This window comes from Amphiprion ocellaris, chromosome 6 (genome assembly GCF_022539595.1).
Source record: "Amphiprion ocellaris isolate individual 3 ecotype Okinawa chromosome 6, ASM2253959v1, whole genome shotgun sequence".
Taxonomy (NCBI): Eukaryota; Metazoa; Chordata; class Actinopteri; family Pomacentridae; genus Amphiprion; species Amphiprion ocellaris.
This window is the reverse complement of record NC_072771.1, coordinates 30,586,270-30,614,190: the sequence shown is the minus strand read 5'-3', so window position 1 is coordinate 30,614,190 and position 27,921 is coordinate 30,586,270. Positions and strand designations below refer to the sequence as shown.

Genomic DNA, 27,921 nt, shown 5'->3' with positions numbered 1-27,921 from the left:
CAGTGTCACTTAATTTATTACTGTAGTATCAAACATTTAATTCATCATTCCAACCACAGCTGAGAAACTGGGCTCACACTTGACTTCTGCACACTGAACCGGTGAAGAGCAAAACAGAACTGTCAAGTCACCCTAAACCCATTCATCTGCCCTGTTTAATATAATGCGCCTATGAACAACTAATTACAGTAAACGGTAGAATTCATGAATATGGTATGCGCAACGTCACATCTTCATACGTTAGACAGAAACTCAAAAACACACATGATGTGTTCAAAGAAGTATTGATTTTGTTCTTGCTTGGGTTTTAACTCTTCTGCCACTGGTGAACCAACCTGAACAATAAACTTACTGATGTGCACAATCAGAAGAGTTTTACAACACAGTAGGGTTGTAAAATTTTATTTGGAGAAATCTGTACATGGAGGTTTTGGCCTTCAGTGTGTTCACATATATAAGCATATCGGGGACACAGACAGGTAGCTCACTGAAGATCATGAGAAGTGCTATCCATTTACTCGAAACTGGACAGGAAGTTCAGTACAATCTGCTTCAGTTTAGCATCTGATGCCTCTGAGATCATGCCATCAGCCCTGAAACAGAAAACAGGTCAAATCATACTTAGCCTTTTAAAACTGTAAATACCCATGTTTACTTGTTCAGACATCCGTTTTTTTCCTCACTTGATTGCGGCGAGCAGGTCCTGCTGCTGGCTGAGGACGTGTTGCAGGAACGCGTTCTCGAACTTTGTGATCTTGCTGGGCTCCATCTTGTCCAAGTGACCTCTGACACCTGCATAGATGACTGCTACCTGCTCCTCAATGGCCATAGGAGCTGGAGGAGGAGTGACCGGTAGTTTAGGACACAGAATACCACCTTTGCATTTCTATTGTTCTACTAGGGAAATAAATTGTCAATGAAATGGACACTCACAGTACTGTCCCTGCTTCAGCAGTTCAGTGAGCCTGACACCTCTGTTAAGGAGCTGCTGAGTGGCAGCGTCCAGGTCAGAACCGAACTGGGCGAAAGCAGCCACCTCACGGTACTGAGCCAGCTCCAGCTTCATGGTACCGGCCACCTATGAGGTAGATAAGAAAAAAAGTTAGATTGTATCTAAAAATGTAGCCTCCTATTGAATTAAAAACACATCTCCAAGCCAGATGTTACCTGCTTCATGGCCTTGGTCTGGGCAGCAGAACCTACTCTGGACACAGACAGACCCACGTTGATGGCTGGGCGGATACCCTTGTAGAACAGCTCAGTCTCCAAAAAGATCTGCAGCAGACAGATGGAGGTAGCCAATGTAACACAGAATGTTGTATAAAAATGAGGCTGATTTCTTCAAACAGCTGAAGTCAAACCTGTCCGTCAGTGATGGAGATGACGTTGGTGGGGATGTAGGCAGACACGTCACCGGCCTGGGTCTCGATGACGGGCAGGGCAGTGAGGGAGCCGCCACCGAAGTTGTCGTTCATCTTGGCAGCTCTCTCCAGCAGACGAGAGTGCAGGTAGAACACATCACCAGGGTAGGCCTCACGACCAGGAGGACGACGCAGCAGCAGAGACATCTGACGGTAAGCAACAGCCTGACAGGAGAGAAAATAAACTGCTTACCAGGTGCCATTTGAAAATACTGTTCCAATTTGTTTACCAAGATCAGTGCATGACATTACTTATGTAACATTTTGAAGCAGTTTTTGGTTTTAATGGTCGTCTAAATCCCTCACCTGCTTGGACAGATCATCATAGATGATCAGGGCGTGCTTGCCATTGTCTCTGAAGTACTCTCCCATGGAGCAGCCAGAGTAGGGGGCCAGGTACTGCAGGGGAGCAGCATCAGACGCAGTGGCAGAGACCACGATGGTGTACTTCATGGCATCGGCATCAGTCAGCCTCTTCACCAGCTGAGCCACGGTGGATCTCTTCTGACCGATGGCGACATAGATGCAGTACAGCTTCTTCTTCTCATCAGTTCCATCATTGAAGCGCTTCTGGTTGATGATCGTGTCGATGGCAATGGCAGTTTTGCTGCAGGGAAATGCAAGAATATTAAGGACCTTGACAATGTGCCCCGAATCCAATATTCCCCTTGGTCAATGTAATGAAGCACAAACCACCATAACATCCCCATTTCTCTAATATGGAACAATAATTACCCAGTCTGCCTGTCACCAATGATCAGCTCACGCTGGCCTCTGCCAATGGGCACCAGACTGTCCACAGCCTTGATGCCAGTCTGCATGGGCTCCCTCACAGAGATACGGGGGATGATGCCAGGGGCCTTCAGACCCACACGCCTGCGGATCTTGGAGCCCAAGGGGCCCTAAGAAAGAAGATGTACAATATTTAGATGCTGACATGTGTTAAAAGGGTTCATGTAAGTAACTATGTTATTCTGATTAACAATAATACTTTTTTTTTTTTTTTTTTTTAAAGAAATCAACAGCTGAAGCTTTATTTTATAACTCTTCAGATAACTAGACATGATATCACGTGTGCAAGATTAGGTAAATTTTTAGGTTCTCTTTTCTACAATACAAGTGGATGCTGACTGAGTGGATGCAGGGCATACGTTCTTTGTGAAGGTACCTGATCAAATTTAAACCTGTACTTCTAAAAAAATTTCCGAAGTCGAATAATCTGCTGAAAAATGAAACAATCTTAAAACAGTCAAGTTGGATGTAGATTGAAATAATACAGCTAAAATCACAATGTTTCAAATAACCTTTCCATCGATGGCATTTCCCAGAGCGTCCACCACACGGCCGAGCAGCTCCTCACCCACAGGGACATCCACAATAGCACCAGTCCTCTTCACGATGTCACCCTCCTTGATCAGCTTGTCGTTACCGAACACCACAACACCAACGTTGTCAGGCTCCAAATTCAGAGACATGCCCTGGAAGACAAAATGACACCTTGTTAGCCAAAAGATTGTACGTAATATTCTGGTTGTTTTGGCACGAGCAGGTATAAAAAGTAGTATGAAGTTGAATATGTTAGAAGTTAGACAGTTTGAAGTTGATTTAAGATGACAAATAACCTAATCCTAAATGAACTAAACGTGTGAAACATTTACATAATTAGAATAAATTTGTATTCAGTGCAGTTTTACATTAGTGTCTTCATAACTAAGTCTGGACAGAAAACATCCATGTTCAGAAGCATCTCTTTGGACCTACTTTGAGACCAGAGGAGAATTCCACCATCTCTTCTGCCTGGACATTTCTCAGGCCATACACTCTGGCAATACCGTCACCAATGGACAGCACACGTCCAGTCTCCTCCAGGTCTGCAGAGGTGTCAGCTCCCATGATCTTCTCCTCCAGGATAGAGGACACCTCAGCTGTGCCTGTGAAGGAAAAGACATGCATGTTACAAAATCTGGTTTAACCACAGTGCTAACATCTCATTCATTCATGTTCATTTCAAAATGATAAAGGAAAATTCTCCAATTCGTGAAAAAGTATCAAATTAAGTTTAAAAAAAAAAAAAAAATCCCCATGTAAACATCTGAATATGCAACTAGATCATATGACACTGCAAGCATCCTCAGTGGTTCTACCTGGGCTAAACTGCAGCTAAACATTTTAAGAACACTAAAGGTCATAGGAGTCACATTAGAGCAAACTATTCACCATCTACTTAGGATAAGCATTACTGAAGCCAACACAAATGTGCTATATCAATATCAAACTCAAGACAGACATTGTAAGATTGCAATGTGCAAAAGGCTGTTTAAATTTTACAACGTGGCTTTACCTATATATTTTTGTCTGTAGATTTTCCAAGAAAACTTTTATTAAGACTTTGCAATGATATGCATGGTCAATTAAGGAGATGCTACTTGCAGTGACTTCAGATCAAAATTTACAACTGTCAGTTTCGCAAAGGACATAAAAGAAACTCTGGAAACACGATATAGTCCGTGACCTTCATCAATAGCCTTAGTGAGCTGATCTACAGTGTGAAGGATAAGGCTTCTGTCATGTTGTTTTTCTCACCTGTCTTCTGCAGCCATGGTCTGTGTGTGTGGAGGTGGTTGACCCCAACGCAGGCGGCCGGTAAAGTCTTGGACACCTGGATTCAATGACAAGACTGAATTAAACATCGACTCCAAATCAAATGTTTAACTGTAGATATTGCAGCGACAAATAAAAGTGCGCACTTCATAATCCAAGCTGTTGCACCGCCGTGCAGCGGAGAGGACATGCGCTGTCAGGCTTTCTGACCTTCAAAGCGTGGCTGAATGAGCCGCTAGCTCGGCGCTAGCATTAGCTTGCGTGCTAACTTTAGCGCTGCAGGACGGTGGCTGTCATTTCACAAGGGCAACTTCGCTAAACAAGTAGATTTTTAACTATTTCGACACAATTCACACGAAATATGAATCAGAACAGAACAGTTGCGCTTAAATCCGCGTTCCGAAGTCGATGACAAGTTAGCTAGCGGCCTGTGGCGTTAACGTTACCCTTCACGCCCACAAGGTTCACAGACCTATTAAAGAAACTTGCTGCAACATCCTCATTAGATGGAGATAGTTTAAGTAAAATACTTACAAATCCGGCCCTCCTGGGCAGGCTTCTGGCCAAAGCTGCTGCAACTCTTACGGATAGCATTTTCTCGGGTTGCTAATGACCTGTCCTCCACCACAAGCGGCTCCGACCTGCCTGTAAGTGAATGTAATGGCTGAATGAACTCTTCTTCTATTTATGGGACTCTCGTGTTACATTTCCTGCGTTAACTCTCAGCTCTGCCCCCTGCTGCCACGGAGAGGATATCTACACCAAAACCAAACCTGACCTCATTATTTTACAATATCTACGGATTAAAACCTTTCACAATGCATGGATTCTGGAGACTTAGGTGCTGACTCTATTCATATATTATATCATTTTCATATATTGACTGTAGTCATATATTGTGCTCATATATGTACATGTATTGTCCATATATGGATAAGGTTAAACTTTATTGATCCCACAGTGGGGAAAGTTCACCGTTACAGCAGCTCCAAAGAAAAAGTATAAAAGTATAAAGGCAGTGCAAGAATAAATAAGGAAAAAACACGGTGCAAAAGTTGCAGATAACATTATATACAGATGATTTTTTAAAAAAAATACCATGGAGAAGACTATATACAAGAGGATGAGGTATCAGTTATTGCACATAAGTAGGTGGATGCGTGTGTAAATTGTGGGAAGAAAAAAGTGCAGCAGTAAACAGTACACAGTGAAGTTTATAATGTGGCATTGTACAGTCTACAGATGCTGGAATAAACGACCTGCGGAAACGCTCCTTCTTACACTTAGGGTGTACCAGTCTGTTGCTGAAGGCGCTGCTTAAGGAGTTCACAGTCTGATGCAGAGGGTGGGAGTGTGGGAGGGGTTTCCGATGATAGAAGAATTACATTATATATATATATATGTGTGTGTGTGTGTGTGTGTGGGTGTGTGTGTGTGTGTGTGTGTGTGTGTGTGTGTAAAAAAATATATATATATGTGTGTGTGTGAGTGTATAAGTATATAGATTCATGGTATATCTTTCTTCTTTGTTATGTTTATAGTTATCGGCTTGATTTATGTATTTTTCGGCATTTCTCCATTGCAGTTGCAGGTTCATCTACATATGCAGCCTGTACATTTAAATATTTCATATACTAAGAGTTTACACTTGCTTTGTTAAAAAAAGGACACATTTTAAACACATTTAGGATTTTTAGTCTTATTTTTTTAGCCATGCATTATTTCACTTACTTATTTGTTCATTCATTTAATGTTGAACAAAATGTCATCCCCACCACTTAAATGAATGCATAGTTGCAAGCAATAGAAAAAATTATAATTTACTGAATCAGACAAACATTCTAAGTTGCAAGCATTATCTTGATGGGTAGGGTTATAATAATGTTGGTGACTGCATAAGCTTAATATTGTGTATAATATGTAAATAAAACTGAAATTCCTGTGTTACTTGATTTAAAATTAAAGTCGAGGTAACTTAATAAAACTGGCTTGATAACTTTTTTCTCTTTACCTTAAATTCAGGACTTCAAGTCTCCTCCTTTATCTTGACATGTCTGGACAATTACAGCTAAGAGAGGTAATTAAGTAATATAACATAAATATACATGTATTATTTTGCAGGCATTTTCTTGATGAGGATGATTGTGGGTTTTCTGAAATGTGATGAATATTGTTCATCATTTTGTGACAAAAGGCCCTTGACAAGGTGAAAAGCAGAATAGCAATAACATAGCAATAACATAAAGTGTTTATTTAATGTCTACTGTTACACGAAGAGAGAGTAACACAATTTCAATCCTTGGTATGTCACGTACATATTGAAGAATTGACAATAATGCTGATATTGAGATGACAGATTTAAAGTGTGCGTGCTCTTCTGTTGATGTAGCATTATCTTAACTGCGAAAAACGAGAATATGCACAATGCAGTTGGTGTTGGAAAACTAAACATGGCAACGTGTGCTCTTAATGATCCAAACAAACATTTTATATCGAAGCTCACCAGAGTTATATAAATGACAAGAAGAATCAACTAGAAATGATACTTTTACATCCAAAATCCAATACCCTCACAAATAAAAACTGAACATTTAAAACACGTGTAGATTTAAAAAAAAAAAAAATCTGCATGATTTATGTCTATATCTAAAGGCAACTTAAGTGGGATTCACAAATATTCCATATAATTTCTCACATACATTCTTGAATTTCCCCAAGGGAATAAATAAAGCATCTATCTACCTATCTATCTATCTATCTATCTATCTATCTATCTATCTATCTATCCATCCATCCATCCATCCATCCATCCATCCATCCATCCATCCATCCAGAATAGTCTGATGCGATCATGAAAAAAACAACTGCAACATGTTCACTTATCGCATAATGAAAATGCTATGAAAGATGCATCATGGGAAATGTAGGATTCAGCATATTTGGCATTTACCCAAATAAAAGTAAGGAAATCTAAGCCGCTGACTATTTAAATTTGATAAATCTTTTTTTTAAAGTCCCATGTGAGTCCCCCGATCTTATAAATGTGTAATAATAAATTACTTGAGTAGCACTTTAGGTGTTTTTAACGTGCCCTATGATTTCGTCCTAAACGCAGAACGACAGCCTGAGAATGTGTTAAACTTCTTTCTCTAAAAATGAATGTATTGCAAGGCCGAATAGGTTAACCGTAGAGATACTTCCAGCTTTGGTATGCAGCGCTGCAATATCGCCCTCTTTTGCTCCGGACAACAAATGACATGTCTGCTTTTGTCAACGACAACCAGGCGAGTCAGACAGTCGTTTGGTTTGCCTGTAGTGTTAGCCAAGCCAGCCAGCAACAACCAGCCGCCTGAATGTAGATCCGCATGGGCTACTACTACACTATCTCTCCAAAAAACCCAGCGGAATCATAAAATAAGGATCCCAGGATGGTGTTAGTGCATGTCGGATATCTGGTTCTTCCTGTATTCGGCTCAGTAAGAAACAGAGGTACGGTATTAATATTCATATCGATTCAAAACATGTGCCCTGTTTATCTTAATATTCACTGCAGCTGTTGGCTAGCTAGCTTGAGCTTAGCCGTTGGGTTAGCTCCTGTTAGCTAGCTTAAAAATTAACGGTCAAATTACTCGCGATACTGCCCGCAACGTTTTAATGCTTTAATTTTTACTCGTCGCAGATTAATTTAACTCACCGAGTGGTGTAGTTTGCCGAGTGTAATTACGGCTAACTAAAAAGGCAAAAGCTGCCGCTACAGATAAGCTAACTGGCTCGTTGGCTCAGGCTATGTCTTGGAACGGAAACATTTCTCACAAAGGCTTCCACATGCACGGGGCGTGCGGTCAAAAATGCCTGATGTCAAACATACATTCCTGCATAGGAAATTGTGTCAGACGATAATAATCTGCTTTTGCTTGTATTAGTTTTTTAAATTCAGCGACATTTCAAAGCTTTGTTGTTTCCAGCAAGGCTACCGAGTATTTGCACTGTAAAAATACCGCAAAATAGACGTAGCCTCTCCAGCCAGTCAGCTTATCTGAGCCTGGATGATGTCATTTGAAGATCATCTGCTTCTGCGAGCGCTCTCTGTTTTTACACCGTGATTTCACTAATTAAAATCCGTGTCAGCTGGCCGGTGCACTAATCGATACACGGCCAATCGCACGGAGAGCGCGGATATCCGAGCAATCAGTGCGTCTGTCGCTTTTTCTTTTATTTGCTAATTGGCAATTCAGCAGCTGGTTGTTTGAAGCTGCCGAATTGCAAAAAGACCGAGTATGCGGTCACAGTTAAACAATGATAAAGCTACAGTGTAACATTAATTTCATAACAGTGGCATCAGTGATTTCATTGTGCTTTTATTTCTGTTCTTATTTCCCTGTTTCATAGTATGGAGGCTGGCTCTACATTCTGCATTTATCAGATCTTTGTCGTCCCCCCATTGTGTAGCTAATGATCATCTGCTGCTGTGTGGTGTGGCGTGGCCTCTGCCTGTTCTCTGCATTTAGCTGTATTGTGAATCCCTTCTTCATTTCCTCTTTCCATCAGAAGACGACATTGGTATTAAAAAGCACCCCCTCCCAAGATGTATTCAGCCATAGACTTTCCATGTTAAGCAGACTAAAACAATAGCTAACACCTAGAACAGAGCACATTTTTGTCTTTTTTTCTGTCAAATTGCTGTAGCACTGAGTAAACATTTTAGCTCCTTTCTAGATATCAGTTGAATGTCATTGTGTACCTCCCATCCAGTCTTGATAGACAACATGCTGTAAATTCCTGTAAAGTGGATACATTTTGCATGATCTCAAATACTGCACTGCATTGTTGAACACCAGAATTTGGCTCATCTTCCTTCTCTTCACACGAGGTGCAATGTACATGATTAGAGTGACCTACGATTGAGGATAAAGGAAGCATGCAAATTGGAGCCACATGCATGCCATTTGTGTTGCTAAATTCAACATTTCAGCAAATGCTGTCATGTGATCACTTGAAATAACTGAAGGTACACTGCACCTGCACACAACAACCTGCCATATCTGTCTCCATTTTTGTGTAATCCTTTTGTTCCCTTTGCAAATTTCAAGGCTTTGAATCACACTGAATTATCGGGGCTGTTTGCCCTTTACGGGCAATTGAAATTCTAAACGTTGAAAGTAGGAAAACATGCTCACTGGTGGTTCATCACTTCCCAATTTACCCCACTAACATAAGACCAAAATGCTATCCATTTCACAGGGATGCCTATTTTCCTGCACTGCTAAAGAGATCCTCTATTAGTAATAACGTCTTTATTGTTTGGTTGTGGTCTCTCTTTACCTTTTGTTCTGGTAATAGTACTTTCAATGCATGGTCACATTTATGATTCATAATTTTGTTTATGTTTTTCTACATTGACTAGTGAAAATCCAATGTAATCTTTCTGTAGAAAAGATGTACCCTGCTGTACTGAAATCATGTGCTGTAGCCAACACGTCTGCTCATTGGATGCCGCTTTTGTTCTTTTTAACCCTATATGGAGCATGGTGGGCCTTGCCTTCAGTCTATGTTGTTTATTTTTGTTGCATGGATTTATACTATTATTACAAACAAACGAGAAAGAAAACACAAATTCCACATATACTAATATTTTTCAATAAAGAATATAGTGTTTTTCCTAACCTTCAGTGTGCTTCTTGCTGATTTCCATTTATTGTCCTCCCTCTCCCTTGTCCCTACCTGCCCCCCTCCCCCTCCCCTCCACCCACCCACCCACCTCCTCTCCTGCTGTGACAAAGATAGACGATTTCCACGCTTCCTCCATCACAGGGCCTGAATGAGTCTATCTGCTGTCATTCATGGTGATCGTTCTCACTGAGACGCTTGAAAACGCAGTGTGCTACTTACAGTCTAGACTCGAGCCTTTGACCCACGGCAGCAAGGTCATCTCTTGTCTGCCCGGCTACGCTGACGAACTGTCAAGCTGGAAATATTTCTGTAAAACCATACTCCTCATCTTCCCTGGCTGTGTTTAAAAACCGTACTGCGGTTTTCAAGCGTACTCCTAGTAAATGCAATGTAGACTTAGCCTATTTCCTCATGATTTTTACAAAGAAAAATCCACTGTTTGCATCAGAAGTCGTCTTGTCTTTTACACTGTCAAAGCAGAATTCTGTATCCTCTCTAAAAACTGCGCAATTGTAATTTTTAAACTGGCAGATCTCTTTAAAATGCAGATATTGCAGAGCATAGTATATTGAACCCAGGACGACTGTGGCGCCCTTTGGCTGAGGTTTCCTGAGAAGTTTTTAATCAAAGCTAAATTTGTTATTGCAATTTCTCAGCTCTTCCATAATCCTAAAGGTCGTTTCAAGCTTAAGCACAGTATTAAAACCATATTGCACCACAGCACAAGCTCGCCTGTCTTTTTCCTCCCTGTTCGGTCTCGACAGCAGACTGTTCACTGCAGATGCCAAATACCTGTGGTTGGAGAGAGTTAAAAAAAGCATTCGAGCTATTTCCTCTCAACTCCTGAATGTTCTTATGGGAGAAGAATAGTACAGCTATACTGGAAGTGTGAGACAGTGAGATGGCAGAACCCAGGAAAGTGCAGATACATAATGTGAAGGAATGGTTCTTTAAGGTTGTATAGATAGAGAGTTGGCACTGAAACAGTTTCGCGTATTTCTTACTGACAGCCAGGTAATAAAGGTTTACCTCTGAGCGCATTGACCTGCTGTCAGCTGCAGAATTTATAAGAACTGAGCTGCGTTGAAGACCCACTACCTGTATACTGGTAGAGTTCGTCTGTTCTGATCCAGTCTGTGAATCAGAAGACCGGGAGTCGATCCACGGGTCGGAAATACAATTACAGAAATGAAAGCTCACATTTTGTGTGCAGCATAAAAAAAAGCCAAAAAAAAAAGTTCATTTTCATGGTACTTTGGGTAACCATCATTTTCCCACCCCCACAGAAGTATTTTTCACCCTAGGTAAGAGGTAGGGCTTCATTAACATGCTATATCACACATACAGTGACACCACATTTCACCCACAATTAATTCCAGCTAATCTCTCCCCTCAGGTGCCTGACAACTTCTCCTTATCCTCCACAGGATCCCATTTCAACCGGCAACAGCAACAGCAGCAGCAGCAGCACAGCCATGCTACCTCTTGCCGGCACTTCCAGTTAGGTCCTCAGGCCCCGCTGCCCATGGACTTCCCCATGCCCCACCCAGGGCAGCCACAGTCAGGCATTAACCCCCACCTGGCCCCTCCTGGCCACCAGCATGGCCCTCCACTCCACCCGCCCCTCAACCCCCTGCCCGCTCCCCAGTTCCAGGACATCCCTGCCCCTCCCTTCCTACCTCAGGCATTACACCAGCAATACCTCCTCCAGCAGCAGATCCTCGAGGCCCAGCACCGACACATCCTGCCACCGTCCAGGTACCAACGCAGGTTTACGGCTCAAGAAAAACCAAACGGTTCAAGCACATTGCTGGCGATTCACAGGGCTTTCGCAGTCAAATTAGGGCCATATCAGTAAGGCCGTATCACTTGCAAGCTCTGTTTTATCCAGGATGTTTTCAAATGCTTGGTTGTTTGTCTTAGTAGACGCACCCCAGAGAGAGTTCCTCACCAGCCCCACAGACTGCGGCCCGGCTACGAGTTTGCTCCCCCTCTCCATGTCCCTCCTCAGCCTGTGGTGCAGCAGCCTCGCTATCTGGCTGAGGGCACAGACTGGTGAGCTACTATTACAATTCATGCAGTGCCATGAAGACGAAAACAGTCCGAGCTATTAACCTCAAAGGTTTCATGCCAACAGCAGCCATGTTCAATTATATGAAATGATGTAATAGTCACTAATTTAATTTGGACAAGTTCTGTTGTATTTTGCTTTACTTTTCTGTGCCAAATCATTTTATTCCATCCCAGATAAACATCGGGTACAGTCAAATTTAAGACATGAATGAGTAGGTGTAAGACCAGGTTACACCTACCAAGAGCGAGCCCAAAGCAAATAAGCTTTGGGCTCGCTGTTTATCCATTCTTTTAATCACATTTTAACCATTTATTCATTATTTTCTAAGTAGTGGTTCCCTCTTTGCTGTCTGTTTTAACCATTTGCCCAGAACCGTCAGCTAGCTGAAAGGTTATCACACTACTTTGAGCTGTTTTAAGTTCTAATCCATTAAATTTTTGCTATTTATAATCCAAAAATTTAACCACTATTTTTGAGAAACTTTTTAAAATATGCAATAATTAGCTTTTTACTAGTTAATTCAACAGTATCGAATTAATTTTAACAAAAAACTTCATCTGTAGCTAACTGTTTCTATCCTCAGTGCAATACTGGTACCTGTTTCAACCATCTACATTTACATTTTAGACATCTGTGCTTACCATAGATAGGCAGATCTATGTCACTGTACAAAAATGCAATGAAAAATACAATGAAAATCTGTTTAGATGCTTGATAACAAGGTTTCAGACGCTCAGCATTTGATATTCAGGTGTTGCAGTCAACTCAATATGTGATATATTTTGCAACTGCAGTATCAGCTTTTTTGAAATTGTTTTGCTTTTATACAATCTTGCCGTACACCTCCGAGCATCTGCAGAAGCACCACAGACCCACTGACATCAAAACACAATGTTCCAGAAACAAGTGTAACGCTGACTTGTGTGCTGCTGGCTGATTTGTTTTTTCGGGCTCTGTCCAGGGATCTAAGCGTAGATGCTGGTCTGCCTCCCCACCAGTATCACATCCATCCGCTGCCGCAGCACTATCAGCACTACTTGACCTCTCCTAGGATGCACCACTTCCCTAGAAACAATGCCTCAACACAAGTGGTGAGTCCCCTCTGCCTCCTTACAATCAATCATGTTCATCCTGACGAACTCCTCGCATCCTTCCTCTGGGTTTGTGAGATTAATCTTGATACCTAGCAACCGGAGATGACCTGTGTCCCTGTTGTTCTGTCCGATTTCCGCTGCAGAGCTGACGCGAGCCTCTTTTATGTGTCATCTCCTAGGTTGTCCATGAGATCAGAAACTACCCATATCCCCAGTTGCACTTGCTGGCTCTGCAGAGTCTCAACCCCTCCCGCCACGCATCTGCGGTTAGAGAGAGCTATGAGGTTTGTTCAGCTACTTCCTCCCTCTTCTCAGCAGACACACCAGTCGACACTAATTTGTCATCGTTTTCCCTGTGACCAATGCTCTGGACAGGCTTGAGTGTGCAGCTGATTTTCTTATTTACAATTACTCCTGGGTCCAGATGCTTCAAATGGTCCAGCTGCCTTTAATCTCATGACATTTGTACTCATTTGTGAAAGATGCCGTTGTTTTCTCAGAGCCTCTTTCCTGCTCCTTTAAGTGCCAATTTTATTACTTTCGGTCCAGATATTCCACACTTTAATGTGCGTTGACACTGTATTGCATTTATTTTGTTTTTATCTTTGGGCAAATTGGGATTCTTTTTTTAGAGAAATAATAATTAAAAGATGTACGCTGTTTCCTGAATAGGAGCTTCTGCAGCTGGAGGACAGACTGGGCAGTGTAAACCGTGGAGCGGTCCAAACCACCATAGAGAGATTCACCTTCCCCCATAAGTACAAAAAGGTAAGACTGGAGGCTCTGTACCTGCTACCTGCTGTGTTAAAGATCCTTCTGATGTGGTCTGCCACAGATGGAGCACTGGGCGAGGAATAAGTTGAGCGAGATGTGAAAGAAGGGAATAGAGAGAGGCAGCGGTGGGTCAAAAGGATCAAAGAGCCAAGAGGAGAGTGGAAAGAAGGTCACGACTCCACCAGCAGTTCAAAGGTCAAACTAATTTCCGTTAGCAGATTAGTGAGACGGGGCTGCAGTGAGCACAGTTCAAGGCGTAGGATGACTCATCCAGCTGTCTGCAGATATGTGTGTGGAATGAATTTAAAGAAACATCTACACTGAAAATGACTTGAACACTCTGGAAAGAATATTTGGTACATTGTGAATGAAGAGAAGGAATGACGTCTTTTCCATCCAATGTCTAAACTTTTTTTCCCTGTGAAGTAGGGTTAAGGGACTTGGGTTTTTTTCGGGGGCTGATTGACAGACACCCGTGGCATAAACACATGCTTTAATAATTAAAGTCCGTTTGCTGTTGTGGGAATGTCTCTGCAGAGAATACCCCAGGACCTGAAGATGTGTCTGGATGACGAGGAGCTGGACACCGATGAAAAGTGCACCATCTGTCTGTCGATGCTTGAGGACGGAGAGGATGTCAGGTACAGCTATTAGCTCATCTCATGCTTGTTCAAAGAGGAAAGTGCTGGGTATGCAGATGTGAGCAAAGGCTGTGTATACTGTATCTTGTTTCCTGGGTGATTTGTTTTACTTGCATGGCAGTGTACAGCAGGTCTTTTGGTGAGTTTGTCAGTCAAGTCTACCACTTGAGCTGAGACTGACACATCTCAGCATCTATTGAAAGGATGAATCTTGACTTTGATGATCCCCTTGCTTGTCCTTTAGCACCAAAATGAGGCTGGCATTTGTGGTTTTTTGAGAGGTGTCATGACAACATTTGGATGCATTGCCATATTTGGTACAGACACTTATGCTCCCCTCAGGGTGCAATGGAATTGCTTTGCTCCTGACTTTTATCTTGTACCATCATCAAGTCAAAATGTTAATTTGTTCATTACTTTGGTTTGTGATTAAATACCTGCAAAAATAATGATGCTCCCGCAAGCCTCAGCCGCACTAAATGTTACTCCTCCAAAAATATTATCCCTGCTTAACATCAGCATGTCTGCTGACGTTAGCATTTAGACGAGGTTTTACATTGGCTTTCTCATTTGTCAATATTTTTTTATTTTTACATCCAGCCTCTAGAAGGCTGTGGACACAAAACTGAGTCCACAATTTACTCTGAAATTTGTCTTGGTAAAGCTGGTCCGACATCTCTTTAGACAAGTCTTTCCCTGCTTATTAGGCTTTAGAGAAAACGTCTATGCATTTCCTAATTTATATACAGTATATTCACAATGCTTTCCCTTAAAGTGGATAAACAGTCACAGCGTCTAAGCAGTTTTTAACCCTAAATTGGTTCTGCCACCTAAGTTCAAAGCCTCAGGTCTGAAAATCCTATCACAGGATTTCTTCCAGCACCTCATCTTGAAAATACTGCCTGAAGGCAACATTAACATTTCACAAAATCTTATGATGTGTGTCCAGTGCTGTGATCTGTCTAACTGGCAACGTGACTGAGCAAGTTATTTTACTCTGAAAGAAAAAGGAGGTGTGAATAGACGGTTGGTGAAAACTTGCGGTTTTCTTGAGTCAGGGTGTATGGGGTTGTGATTAAAAGAAGAAGACGGGGTGATGGAGTTTGGTTTCAAACCGACTGTACACAGAAAGTCTTCATTGTGTTGCTTATGCGAGGCATTCTGATGGGAATCCATCTGTTCGGCTCTGTTTTGTTTACAAGGTTAAAGTTTAAGAAGACAACTGTGACAAAATGAAAACCTCTGGCTCTGTTCAGAGTTGGCATTTAGACACTTTTTGGTACTTCGATGGAACAGCACTAAATAGCGTTAATACACCTAAAACTAACAGAAACCTTCCCATGAACCAAAACATGTATTTTTTCGCAGCAGTTGCAGTTTTCCTTCTGATAAAAGCAAATGTGAGTTATAAAGCGAAATTTGATCTCAAGAGATTATTTGAGAAGCATTCTGATGTCAATGTTAAACCACAGTCTGACAGCTGGACCTATTCTAGACAATCTGGAAACTGGGTATGACAGGAGCAATGAATCACATGCATATCGAACATTTAAAGTCTCCACTAACTTGGTGCAACTAAACCAAGTAATGAGTTGTTTTTTTCCAGCTGTTTAAAACCTATTTTTTGGAAAACATTATATTTCTAAAATGCAACATGTCAGACTTTGTCAAAGGCAGAATGATACTAGACTTATTTCCATCATTGTCCCTGGTGTTTACATTCCACCAGTCTTTATCAAAATTGAGACAAGCGTCCGAATTACTGACATTATTATTTGTGGTAATAGGAACTAAAATGGTAGGAAGCTGAATTAAAAGAACATCCAGTAATAGTTTCATCTATGACATTTCAGAAAATTGTGGAAAATGGCCACTATCCAGAGTCAAAATGATAATGAGATATTGAGATTAGTTAATTCATTTTATGACAAAGAATAGCAGTACATTGTCACATTGAAGGAGCTGTGGCCTGATTGTTTAGTATTTTTGCCTGAAACTTAAATTATCAAAATACTTTGTGATTGTTTTATTGTTCATTTTCTAATTGATTAAAGTAGAAAAAGTATTGTAGACACACAAGCAACATTCATAACAGCATAACAACAGACATAGATCAAAATTAACATTAAAAAAGAAATGTACTTTCTCTCACTGCTTATTATCCAGCAAAATCTGATCTTGCTTTAATCTAACAGATTGTGATCTTTTGCTAAATCATGACTCTTGTGAAAATGATGTATCTCTAACTTCAGTTATCTTAAATCAACCATCTAAAGCCTCCTGGGTTATCTGCAAACTACTTTGAGATAGAGCTGTAAAAAATCACTGACACTTGACATTTTGAAGATAAATGGTTTTCTCATTGTGGCTTTGACATGTGAATGAATGTTTGCTTTAAATCCTGACCGTGTCTCTTCTGTCCGTTTAGGAGATTACCCTGCATGCACCTCTTTCACCAGGCGTGCGTGGACCAGTGGCTGGCCACCAGCAGGAAATGCCCCATCTGCAGAGTGGACATTGAGACCCAGCTGACCCCCGACAGTTGATAGCTCCTGTCGACGCCTGCAGCTTTGGATCTGGTCTTGTTAATTCTCCATTGCCTCCCTCCGGGGGAAGCTCTGCCAAACACCCCTCTTCCCCTCTGCATCACTCAACGAGCCTGCCTTCTGAGACAGATGTGACAGAGGGATCAACAAAGCACACTCAACTACAACACAACGAGGGACGGGGGTTGATGCACAGATAGGTGGCTGGACTGAAGGTCGGTTGAATGGACTTAGCTGGATGTAAAAGGTAGGCACGGACAAGTATGGACAGATGTGCTGAGGCTTCACACGATTCTGTCAGATTGTGTACCTTGCGTACATTTCTCCATACAGCCACCCAGAGAGAGGACACTCTGACTACCAACCTCCCCAGCTCAGTGTGGTGTATTAAGGCCATTCCTCTGCCACTATATCCGACCCTTTCTCCCCCGCCAGGCCTGTGAAAAATCCTTTAAGCTGCACTCTGCCCAAGCCCTCAGCACATCTGTACAGAACATTATCAAATGATTAGCATGAGGTTGTTTGGTGTGAAACTCTTGTAGCTGAACGCTTGTGGTGTAATGGAGTATAGTACTGAATAAGTATTTACAGAGTAACAGTGTTGTGTAGCAAGCAAAAGCCTTTTGAGAAATATGTCGTGTGAAAAATAAACCTACAGAGAGGGTGAATACAGCTCTAACAGTAAGAAAATTCAGTGTGTTAAATCATAGGCGACGAGAGAAGGAGCTAGTTGTGTAAAAAGGCCAAAAATCCCTCTTTGTTGTCTAACATGGTTTTGGATTTACAGTTAGTAGATGCCATCAGAGTTGATGCTAAACCCGCTAACTGCAGGCATGGCTTCCAGTGATCTGTGTAGTGTTGTAGTCGGGCCTCTATAATCTAGAGCAGAGGCCTCAGATGTGCATGCTGTATGGCAGGCTTGGGCTGTGTCGTTAATATTGTGGAGCAGTAGAAACAGGGACTGTGTCTGTGCATGTGAACCGTATATTATGACTCTGATGATCCCACTCATTCATAGAAGAGGACAAGAATGCACCTAATTACCCCCACCCCTCACCCGCCTCCCCACACCCCCTCCGCACTCACACCAGAGTTGCCCTTAGACACCGATCTCAGACCAGTGTAGCATTTCTCTCCTAACGGTTTAGGATTCAAAGAGCTGCTAGCGGATCCGTGTCTAACAGCAACTCCTCTCCGTGGCCTCGCTCATGGCATGATCATGAGAGGCCGGCATGGGCTTGAGGATGCAGTGCCTGAGTCTTGCCATCAGAGTGAATAATACCTGACATCTGTATTACCTATTACCAGAACCTTATTGCCTATCGAACAAGCACATGTGATTTCTATATACAGTGAATCGCCTCTGTTGTGTATCGGCTCCTTTCATTTCAATCTAAGTTGCTCTCACTGTTTGATAAAAAGACTGTGTCTGGTGTTACAGGGAAAATACAAACTAGTTTGCCTGTGATATGTGCTAGAATGTGTATGACTGTCCCCACCCCCTCTCCCCCATGGTACTAGTGTATGGTATTGCTAGAACAACTGTGATATGTTCAGTGATAGAAGCTGTTTTCTCTATATCATGCATGAACCATGTTGGCGTAGTTCACTTGAAGGAGGGTGAAAGGGAGAAAAAGCCATCCATTTGAAAAATACCAAACAATTGTTCTTAACTTTTTTTTCAACTGTCTTTTTCTGCCACTTGTTTTCTTTCTTTTTTTTTTAAATTACCTGTATTTTTTTTTGGTCTTTTTTGCTCACATGCCAATCTGGACATGGTACTAATATGCCGAGTCCTTGTCCATTTTAACCATAGTGAAGAAAAAAGCTGCAATGCTGCAAAAACATATTTATTGTTGTTATAATGTAGCTTGTGTTTTGTAAATGCACTATAATATGGAGTTGCCTGATTTTTGGTTTGGTGGTGTGGGTTCTTCTTGTCCTAGATTTTGTGTTCTTATTCAGTTACAAGTATTTTCATGCTTCCTTGTGTATTATTCGAGGGTAACTTGACTGTTTGTGTTGCGTTTTTATTTTTCTTTTCGTATGAAACCTCCATCCAAAAAACTACAGATGGATGAAAATGGAGGTTTGCTAGTTCACATAGAATGCTGTGATTAAAGATGCCTTAAGTATTTAACAATCATTATTTATTACTAACTGTAGCTAGCTAGCTATTGTGGTGGAATATTTAATGTCTCTATCTCATAACTTTGCAATTTAATCAATATATTTATTTAAAATAACACAAAATATTAAAAAAAGAATACCTCATTATGCATTGGTCGGTGGGGATGCTTTTGCATGCCGTCTGTGTTTTCTTTTTCAGAGGAGAAAAAAAGAAACTTGTCGAAAAATTGACTGGGGGTGTTTCCCAACATATTTTCTAGCCAGCATGGTGCTGTTGATCTGGATTACATTCCATTCATGTCATCTCTTGATTTCACTTTGAAATGTTTTACTTTTCAAATATCATCCCTGCTTTGATGTAAAGCAGACGTCGGGGAACAACCCCATTTGTCTTAGCTTGCTTTTGTTATACGATACTGCCGTTTTTGTCATAATCAACAATATTTGATTTCATTTTTGACATATTTTATGTTTTAGTTTGATCATTATCCATCATATCTGGATCTCAATTTAATGCTTATTATTTTAGGACCCACATAACAAGCTGTATTATTTGTTCCTATGTATTGCTGGCAGTTGCTTTGTGTGGGATTTTGGGACGTATCTAACATGCTAACTTGAGCCATTGATCTTATTGAGCAAACTTCTGGTGTACTGTGGTTATACAATATAGATGTTTTACACCTGGGTATAATAAGCTAACTACGTTTTCGGTGTGCATTTCTTATTAATACTCTACTAATCCTGCAAATTATTATAACGTGTATTGGATTGGAATGAAGCTGGCTGGTCTTACTATTATTTCATTTCGTGCTCTCACTGGCCTTACTCCATGCCCTCCACAGTGTACCCCATAACTCCAGAGCGAACTGGACAGTAGCCATAGTATTAACTCAAGCTGATGAACCGGAATGAACAGTAGAACTTAAAGCACAAGCTTTTTAATGCATGTCCTTCTCAGGTTTTCCTATGTGTATGTGGGAGTAGCTCTGTAGATGTGTTTAATATGATGCTGTACCTTCTTGAATATTTCAGATGTTTCTTTGCTGCTGAAAAAATGTTGATTATTAACCTGCCAGTGAAAAAGGGAAGTGGCCATCTTTGTACAACACACTGCTGTTTTGCTGTAACCGCGCAATGTTTTATGATCTTGAGTATTTTATAGAAAAGTAGAAGTATGTATCAATAATATGAAAGCAATAGCTAAATCATAATGAAGAATAACATGATCAGTGAATATTGTGGAAAATCTTTAGATTCACTCTGGGTGGATTTTGTACTGTATTTATTACTAATGATGATGCAAAAAGTTGCATAGCTTAACCCAAACTGTTCTGTCTCTTTTTTATTTATTGTCTTGTATATGATCTTTTTGTATGTGTTTTTCAAATAAACTGCCTAAAATGCTGAGAACTAATCTGATTTGTTGTGTTACTTGCTGTCTTCTTACTTAAAACCAATCCTGAAGCAACAGATTCTAAAATTACAAACTATTTAAATTGCATGTGTTGTCCTTCATTAGCGTGTTATCACACATAAATCTGCTTTTATGGCTCGTTATTAAGTCATAAGAAATTGCACAAAAGCCAGTTTCAAGTTAAAAATAATTTTCCTACTCAGTACATCCATCCATTCATTTTCTATACACACGTTTTATCCTCATGAGGGTCTGACTCAGGGTAAAAGTAGGGGACACCGTGGACAGGTTGCCAGTCTATCACAGCGCGGCACATAGAGCCAAACAATCACTCTCACATTCACGCGTACAGACAATTCAGAATGACTAATTAACCTCTGCTTGTTTTTGGACTGTGGGAGGAAGCCCATGCATGCACAGGGAGAACATGCAAACTCCTTGCAGAAAAATCCCAGGCCAGGATCTGCTAGTTGCAAGCCAATGGTGCTAACCACCGAGCCACTGTGCAGTCTCTACTCAGTACATATTTTGGCCAAAATTCTTTTAAAAAATTATTTTAGGGATCTTTAATCAAAAATATTTGTTTATCAAGAAATATTTTGCCTACAAAAAATCCTGTAAATACAAGACAGACTTAATCATTCATGCCATATTTTAGAATTAAATGAATCACTGAAAGGCTGCCCACAACTAATTAAAAACTGTATACGTGTTCAAACTAAGACTAAAATGAGTCACAATTTAATGTTCAGATAACGTGTGGATTGTGACATTTGTAATTTGTAATACTTTTGCTTTCTGCTTAAGTTTCATTAAAGCCCATTTTCTGCTGGTTTACATTTCTTTCAGACAATTAAAATAGATAAACTAGCCGCTCAAATGCAACTTAAAATAAACTAAAAGTGCAGCAAACTAAAGTAAAAGACCTGAATGAGATAAGCTGTATCCAAATACCACACTACATAATTATTCCATAGTCTGTACGACATGGCACATATATAAATAAATCAACACATTTATACTGACAGGAAATTATTCAGTATTTATTACCCCACTGGTAATTAAGCTCCACAGAGACATTACCACATTTAAAATAAAATATATAAATACATAGTTACCTTTATCTCGCTGTGCTGCTGCTGAAGCTGATTCAACACGTCTGCAATTATTTTTCTTTTTTTGCCGCTGTCATTCCTCCTGTGCATTGCATTGTGGGAGAACACAGTTCATCAGCAGCCCACTCAAAAATCCTGTTTTTAGTATGATTGTTGTGAGCCTCGTTTATTTGTTGTTTTTCCAACTCTAAATGCCCGAAGCCTCTTTTGAGTCAGAGTCCAGGTTGGATCTACTGTAATTTGAACAAGGTGATTCGGCTTTTGTAAGTCTCAAATGATTGGCACTTGGTTGTAAAAGAAGTTACTTTGACGTTGAGTCACGATTAAAAAGTCTAAACGAAGAACAAATTAAAACTGAATGTTTGTCATGTTGCAGTATCAACTTTAGGTAATAATCAGATCTGTTTATTTGTCAAATTGTATAAGAAAAGATGGTATCAAATGGCTTTTTCTGAGGCTTGAGGGGAGGAATTGGAAAGACTTGGCACAAACTTTAAAAAAGAATACTGGTTTTATCCAATCAAAGTTATTTCCAAGTTTGTTAAATCTAACTTTTTCCTCACAAAGCCTGTCCACTGTGGTAAAAAAACAAACAAAAAAACCCCCACTTAACAGCTAGTTTCCTACACCTTCCTCTTAGTATTTGGGGTAGAGCACTCGCTGAATCTGCCCGTCAGCCTTCCGTGTGTCCAGCCATTTTCCACACTGGAAGATGGTTGTGACTGAGTTGGCTGTGTTGGTCACCTCCACACACTCTAAATACCACCCACAGCTGGTGCCGCTGCCGTCGTGCTCCACTTTGATCCTCAGCAGCTCCCCAAGGTCCAGCATCTCCACGACAAAGCGATCCGTTTGCGCTCTCTCGAAAAGGTTGCGAAACTTCTGTCGCAGGTGACGTTTGCCCGAGTCACCATTGACGCCATAGATGGTGATGAAAACGTTTGCGTCTGTGCCTCCTCCTTTGACATCCCCGGTGATGATGATGATTTCGTACTTGACAGGAACCAGGCTGCGGACTTTGCTGGCAAAGCTCTCGATGGACTTGTAGCACTCGAATGTCAGGAACTGGTCCTTTTTGGCTGCCAGGGGGATTTGTGCATCACAGCGGAAGAAATACCTAAACACAAGCGAAGGTTTAGAGTCAACATCATCAACGTGACATTTCATATAACAAGATGCAGGTTGGGTGAGACCCCACTCACTTGTTTCCCAGCTCCTTTTCTGTCACCACCACCTCCATAACATGCCAGAACGCTTCATTCTTCACCTTCTTGCCATCTTTGGTGATATGGCCAAGACAGATGCCAGCAATTTCCCCCACATGCTTGGACGAGAACTCAAATGTGTCAGTGGCACCGCTGTGAAAGGGTGCAACCCAAAAAAAAAAAGTTTTAGCTGCTAGCAGAGTTTATGCAGAGGTTTGATTCTGAACAGTTAAATTCAGTGGTCTGCCGCCTGAGAGCTTTACTTTAGCGCGTCCCATGGGATTATCTCTCCCGAGAACAGAGACTTTGAGAACAGAAAGTGAAGCTACAAGATAAAAGAGGGTAGAAAAACAAAACATGTGAAAGAAGAGAGATTATGTAAGGCCACAAAATAGGGTTTACCAAGAGCCGAGGCCCCTGGACTCTCTTTGAAGACCTACCATAAGAACTTCTTTTTCTTATTCTCCAGAACAAACTCTTTGGATCGGGCTTTCCTTCCTTCCAACACGATCCAGGCATTTTCCACGGTGGAGGCATCGTCTGTGTTCGCAGTTGTTGTGGCAATTTCATATTCTGTGGGAATGCAAAGAGAGAGAACTTGTCACACTATAATCATTTCACATCTGTCAAATGGTTGTAATTAGCTGTTCATCTCTGACATTTACAGAGCTTGTAATTATGTCTTCCATTTTTACTAACTGGTTTTGTCACTGAGGTCTACAGAGTCATTGTTGGCACAAGCCAGCTCCCTCATAATCTGCCCATCGTCTTCATTTTTAGCCAACCAGCGGTCGCAGGGGAATCTGAAGTTCTGATCCATGGTCTCATCTTTGACATCAATGTACTCCAGGTGCCAGCCAGGAGCAGGGCCTGTTTACAGCAACAAAGACCATGACAGATTTATCCTTTTTCTGCATAAAAGCTTTCTAAAGCAATGATCATATTTTCACCATTAAACAGCTGAATGAAGGAAATATACTGTATTCATCTCTCATTTTCCTTAAAAACCATAGGGTAGTGAACATTTTTACAGTAAAGATACATATATTCTGTTATTTCACCATTTCAGGTTGCACGAGTTAAAATCTTTACAAATCGTAGTTGGTTAACAGGTTTCCTTAAAAGTCAAGTTAAGAAGATCAGAACAATTGACTTTGTCAAACATCAAAATCATGAGAAACAGTTTGTCTCAATCAGCATCAATATTAATAATGAAAGCAACAATTCCCCCTCATACAGAACATAAAGTTGGACTAGTTGGTCTCAGACATGTTGAAACCAAACAAGCCATAAAGATCTTGAATAAGTGAAAAACTAAAAATAGTTTTTTGGGATTTTTCGTGCTGTTTGTTACGCTGATCTGACACCTAGCGCTCTTCTGCTCCTCACCTTTGTTGTCATGCCACACTCTGACTTTGGACAGTTCGCCCAGACTGAGCATGTCAGGAAATCTGAACACGTCCTTCATTTTTCGCTCAAACTTGTTCCTATTGGTGCTCTCCTTGAGAGGCAACGTCCCAGTGTCTCCGTACTCCCCAAACACCATCAGAAACACGTTGGCATCAGTACCAGCACCTGGAATATCACCTAGATTAGCAGCATGGACTCCACCACAGTTTCACACAAATAAATCCATCAGGAGCATTGTACTTGTTCAAAGATTAAATTCCCCATGTCTGGTTTAGTGTTTGCTAACTGCTCACAGAGGCTCAACAAACAAAATTCATTCTCCTTTAAGAGATTGCAAGACAAGTCTGAGGGATCAACAGGTGATTAGCAAGATTACTTCTTGTATGTTTTTTGTGAACTACGCATTCATTTTAAGGGGTTACAAGCTGTACATGCTGGCTAGAACAATATTCTCAACTTCGTCAAGACTTCGGAATTAACAGCTGGAATTTTACCCAAATATATTTGATTTAAAATGGCTTAAAAAACAATTAACATGCATCTAATACATCCCTTGAATATACTGTAGAAAAGTCATGATACTCACCTCCGACATCGCTGGTCTGGACCTGGATGATGTAGGTTGTTTTTTCCACCATCTCCTCCTCGTCCACCACCGCCGCCAGCTCACACACCTTCGTCCTCTTCGGCCCTTTGGTCTTGGACAGCCAGTCCTCATAGGTGAACAGATACATTTCGTCTGTGGTCAGGTTCCGCATCAGGATCTAAGAAGATTTACTGAGCCTTTTACTACACCATCATGATGAGACAAAGGCTTGAATTGCAAACCTTCGTGCTGTTTAGTCATGAGACTTAACAGAATCCAACCCTTATGAATCAGTGTTGTGAGTCATGACGGATGAGCAAATTGAGAATATGGCCTACATAATTTTAAACAAGATACAAATGCACAGCAAGATCACAAATTGTCTGAACTTGAAAGGAGTCAGATAAAACAATGCAGCTGTTTTTGGATGTTGCAGAAGTAAATTGGACATATAATTGGAAATATGCTGGTGACCTTTATAATGAAAAGTGTTTGATGCTGTATCAGAGTCCGTCAGATGAAGAAGAATTTTAGTTCACAGCTATACTGTAAAGATGTGCATGATGATGCCGTTATAAATCATGATGTGTCAGTTGCACCAAATTCTGTGACCTGATTTCTGCTTCCTACCACCGCAAGTGATATTCATCATTCTTTATTACATACTATATTCTGATACCAGAAATATTACCCCCATAGACAGAAACCCTTGCAGTCTTAATGTTACCCTGTCAAGAAACCAGTCAGGGCGGCTCCCGCTGCCATCAATCCGAACTCTGATCTTTTTCAAAGGAGCGATGTCATCTATCTCCAGGCTGAACGTGTCTTCTTGGCCTCTTTCAAACCTGGTGGAACCACATGTATGTATCAATTTGCATTTTAAAGGGACGTTGGGTGGTTACTCCAATAAAATAGTTACATCTTTATTAAAAATGTGCTTGACGGCTGTCCAACTGAGAGTTACATCAGTGCCGCTTTCATGCCTTTACATTAAATATGTAGCTCGAGTCAGCAGCTGGTTAGCTCAGCTCAGCTTAGAGTGTGAAAACAGTGAAGCAGCTATACTAGCTCGGCCCAAAGGTAACAGCACTGATTAACACATTACATCTTGTTTATTTAATTTGTACAAAAACCAAAGTGTAAAAACATTTTGTGGGGGTTTATGTGGCAGACTATTTGCTGGCTGCAAGCAGTGATTTTTAGGAGACTTGTCATCAAGCGACCAGTGCAGGCCAAGGAAATTACTGCTTTGGGCCAAAAGCGTAGTCCAGCACATAAACAGAGATTTGACGATTGAACACTTTGGCTTTACTGTGGCTCAAACAAATGACATGCAAATCAGTGAGCTTTCGAGGTGCTGGTAGATTTTGTTACATTTGAACATAGCTACTCTAACTGCTTTCCCTCTATTGAAAATTGGTTACTAGGCGACTGACCTATCCTCATTTTTAGGCAGCAGCATTTCCTCCGTGCTCCCATTGACTCCGTACACAGTCAGGAAAATGTTGGTATCCGTCCCTGCGTACTGAGTGTCCCCTGTGACAACTGTGGCTGAATAAACAACCTGAAACATGTAGTAGATAATACTGATGTAGAAGAGCCAATTTCTTTTTTTTATGTAACACTTTAACTGAATGTTTTCCAAGACATATTTTAGGTGCAGTGACTCACTTTGCGGATAATGTTGATCGTGCTGGAGTCCAACACATTGAACAGTCTGGCAGTCAGACCATCTCCCCTGTCTTTAGCCAGCCAGCACTTGCATGGAAAGATGTACTTGATACCTTTGGTTGGCACGGCAACCGACACCTCATCCACCAACCAGCAGCTCTCTGGTGTGACACCGTTATGGCCAAGCTGAGGAAGAGACACGAGAGGAAAGAGAAGGGAAAGGATAGAGAGAGAGGCAGGGAGGGGTAAGGTAGAAGTGGGAATTGATGTATCATTTGATTTTGTTTGATCTAAGTACCAGAAGGCACAGTTAGAATTAATTATTGCTGAGCTAGAATGGCTTTATTTAAATTTTTAACATCAGCGCATCTGAGGAGGCAGCAGAGAGGAGACAGTTTCACAGATTAAGCCACAGAGTCGGTCCCAGATTCTCACTTCCACCCGCTTGATCTCTCCTACGTCCGTTCCATAGCTAACAAAGTGCTCCATGGTGCCAGCCGTGAAGGACGTCTTTCCCTCCGGCAGGTCCAGCCACAGTCGGTCTGTCTCGATCTCGCCGGGACCAATGATAATGACATATACTCTGGCTGTAGTGCTGGCATCCCGGTCCATCCCCGTGGACAGAGTGAAGTGATATGGGATGACTGGGTGAAACAGAAGAATTGGTTAAAATTGTTTTTTCATTTAAAGTTTAGTACTAACTCTGAGTTTCTTCGGACTGTTGGGGCTTCTTCAGATTAGTGATATCATCTATCTCCAGGCTAAATGCATCTTCTTGACCTTTCTCAAATCTAGATGGAACTAATATCAGGGATAAATCTTTAAAAAATTATTTGACATTTTGGGGAATGCATATTTTTTTCGACAGTTAGATAAGAATTGAGGACAAATACAGCTGTTATGTCTGTACAGTAAATTTAAAGCTACAGCCACCACCCAGTTAACTTAGCAGAAACACAGGAAATAAGTGAAAACACGTGGCCTGGCTTTGTCTGAGAGTAACTAATCCCCTAACAGCATCTCTAAAACTCAGAGTCTGCTATGCGAGAGGAAATCCTTCCTCTAGAATCAGCACTTTAAGACTTGACTGAAGTTTGCTGCTGATCACAAGAACAAAGGAAAGACTTTCTGGTGAAAAGTTGAGGTCAGATGAAACAAAAATTGAGTGATTTGACCACAATGAAGATAAAAGTATGTTTGAAGCAAAGATGGTGCGGCCTTTAAACCCAAGACCACCATACCCACCTTCAAGCATGGTGGGGGCAGTATTATGCTCTGGAGCTGTTTTGCAGCCAGTGAAACTGGTGCTAAAGACAAAGTAAATGGAATAATGAAGAAAGCAGATTAGCTTCACATTCTTTAGGAAAATCTAAAATAATCAGCCTGAAGGTTAGATCTTGGATGTAGCTGGGTGTTCCAGCAAGACAGTGGCCCAAACACATCAACAGTGGTAACTGGTCTTAGATTGGCCTTTCCAAAGTTCTGACTTCAGCACCATCAAGAACTTGTGGACTATGACGGAGAAACAAGTCTATGCCAGAAAGTCTATAAATTTTAGTAGAACTT

General features: G+C 41.1%; 3 protein-coding genes across 10 annotated transcripts in view; 1 reads left to right on the top strand and 2 right to left on the bottom strand.

The window, feature by feature from the left end:
* Positions 1 to 386: 386 nt before the first annotated feature.
* LOC111573483 (ATP synthase subunit alpha, mitochondrial-like) lies at positions 387 to 4,714 on the bottom strand. Its single transcript, XM_023277673.3, has 11 exons — positions 4,557 to 4,714; positions 4,005 to 4,080; positions 3,183 to 3,352; positions 2,726 to 2,899; positions 2,157 to 2,323; positions 1,728 to 2,028; positions 1,362 to 1,586; positions 1,168 to 1,275; positions 934 to 1,078; positions 684 to 834; positions 387 to 593 (listed from the first exon to the last, which is right to left on the bottom strand). Exons 1-11 carry the CDS (start codon positions 4,614 to 4,616, stop codon positions 515 to 517), a joined length of 1,656 nt encoding a protein of 551 aa, XP_023133441.1. The 5' UTR covers positions 4,617 to 4,714; the 3' UTR covers positions 387 to 514.
* A 2,571-nt stretch (positions 4,715 to 7,285) lies between these two features.
* On the top strand, positions 7,286 to 20,368 carry ark2cb (arkadia (RNF111) C-terminal like ring finger ubiquitin ligase 2Cb). Of its 5 annotated transcripts, none has more exons than XM_023277684.3 (8): positions 7,286 to 7,511; positions 11,120 to 11,450; positions 11,619 to 11,747; positions 12,728 to 12,857; positions 13,040 to 13,144; positions 13,533 to 13,628; positions 14,172 to 14,275; positions 16,704 to 20,368. In XM_023277684.3, the coding sequence occupies exons 1-8, from the start codon at positions 7,451 to 7,453 to the stop codon at positions 16,819 to 16,821; spliced, it is 1,074 nt and encodes a 357-aa protein (XP_023133452.1). In that variant the 5' UTR covers positions 7,286 to 7,450; the 3' UTR covers positions 16,822 to 20,368. The 5 variants fall into 5 exon arrangements, with proteins under 5 accessions (XP_023133452.1, XP_023133451.1, XP_054867278.1 ...); XM_023277683.3 differs by having other exon boundaries at positions 11,616 to 11,747; XM_055011303.1 differs by having other exon boundaries at positions 7,288 to 7,511; positions 8,412 to 11,450.
* Positions 20,369 to 21,395: 1,027 nt separating this feature from the next.
* loxhd1b (lipoxygenase homology PLAT domains 1b) overlaps positions 21,396 to 27,921 on the bottom strand; it is a 40,044-nt gene continuing 33,518 nt past the window's right edge. For 2 of the 4 annotated variants that reach the window (XM_055011300.1, XM_055011298.1), the window contains 10 exons: positions 26,791 to 26,999; positions 26,356 to 26,541; positions 26,121 to 26,248; positions 25,412 to 25,529; positions 24,685 to 24,862; positions 24,078 to 24,263; positions 23,388 to 23,558; positions 23,129 to 23,261; positions 22,686 to 22,841; positions 21,396 to 22,600 (listed from right to left, as the gene is read on the bottom strand). In XM_055011300.1, coding sequence (XP_054867275.1) covers positions 22,120 to 22,600; positions 22,686 to 22,841; positions 23,129 to 23,261; positions 23,388 to 23,558; positions 24,078 to 24,263; positions 24,685 to 24,862; positions 25,412 to 25,529; positions 26,121 to 26,248; positions 26,356 to 26,541; positions 26,791 to 26,999 — 1,946 coding nt within the window. In that variant the 3' untranslated portion in view covers positions 21,396 to 22,119. Of the gene's footprint in view, positions 22,601 to 22,685; positions 22,842 to 23,128; positions 23,262 to 23,387; positions 23,559 to 24,077; positions 24,264 to 24,684; positions 24,863 to 25,411; positions 25,530 to 26,120; positions 26,249 to 26,355; positions 26,542 to 26,790; positions 27,000 to 27,600; positions 27,679 to 27,921 lie in introns of those variants that run through there. The other 2 variants (XM_035951593.2, XM_055011299.1) reach the window with 2 other exon arrangements.

Coding starts and splice junctions, on each gene's coding strand:
- LOC111573483 (XM_023277673.3), bottom strand. CDS start 4,616: ATGCTATCCGTAAGAGTTGCAGCAGCTTTGGCCAGAAGCCTGCCCAGG. Junction 3,353..4,004: donor ACCATGGCTGCAGAAGACAG/GTGAGAAAAACA, acceptor TTTCCTTCACAG/GCACAGCTGAGGTGTCCTCT. Junction 594..683: donor GACCTGCTCGCCGCAATCAA/GTGAGGAAAAAA, acceptor TTTCTGTTTCAG/GGCTGATGGCATGATCTCAG.
- ark2cb (XM_055011302.1), top strand. CDS start 11,020: ATGCTATATCACACATACAGTGACACCACATTTCACCCACAATTAATT. Junction 13,145..13,532: donor CGGTTAGAGAGAGCTATGAG/GTTTGTTCAGCT, acceptor TTTCCTGAATAG/GAGCTTCTGCAGCTGGAGGA. Junction 13,629..14,171: donor TCCCCCATAAGTACAAAAAG/GTAAGACTGGAG, acceptor ATGTCTCTGCAG/AGAATACCCCAGGACCTGAA.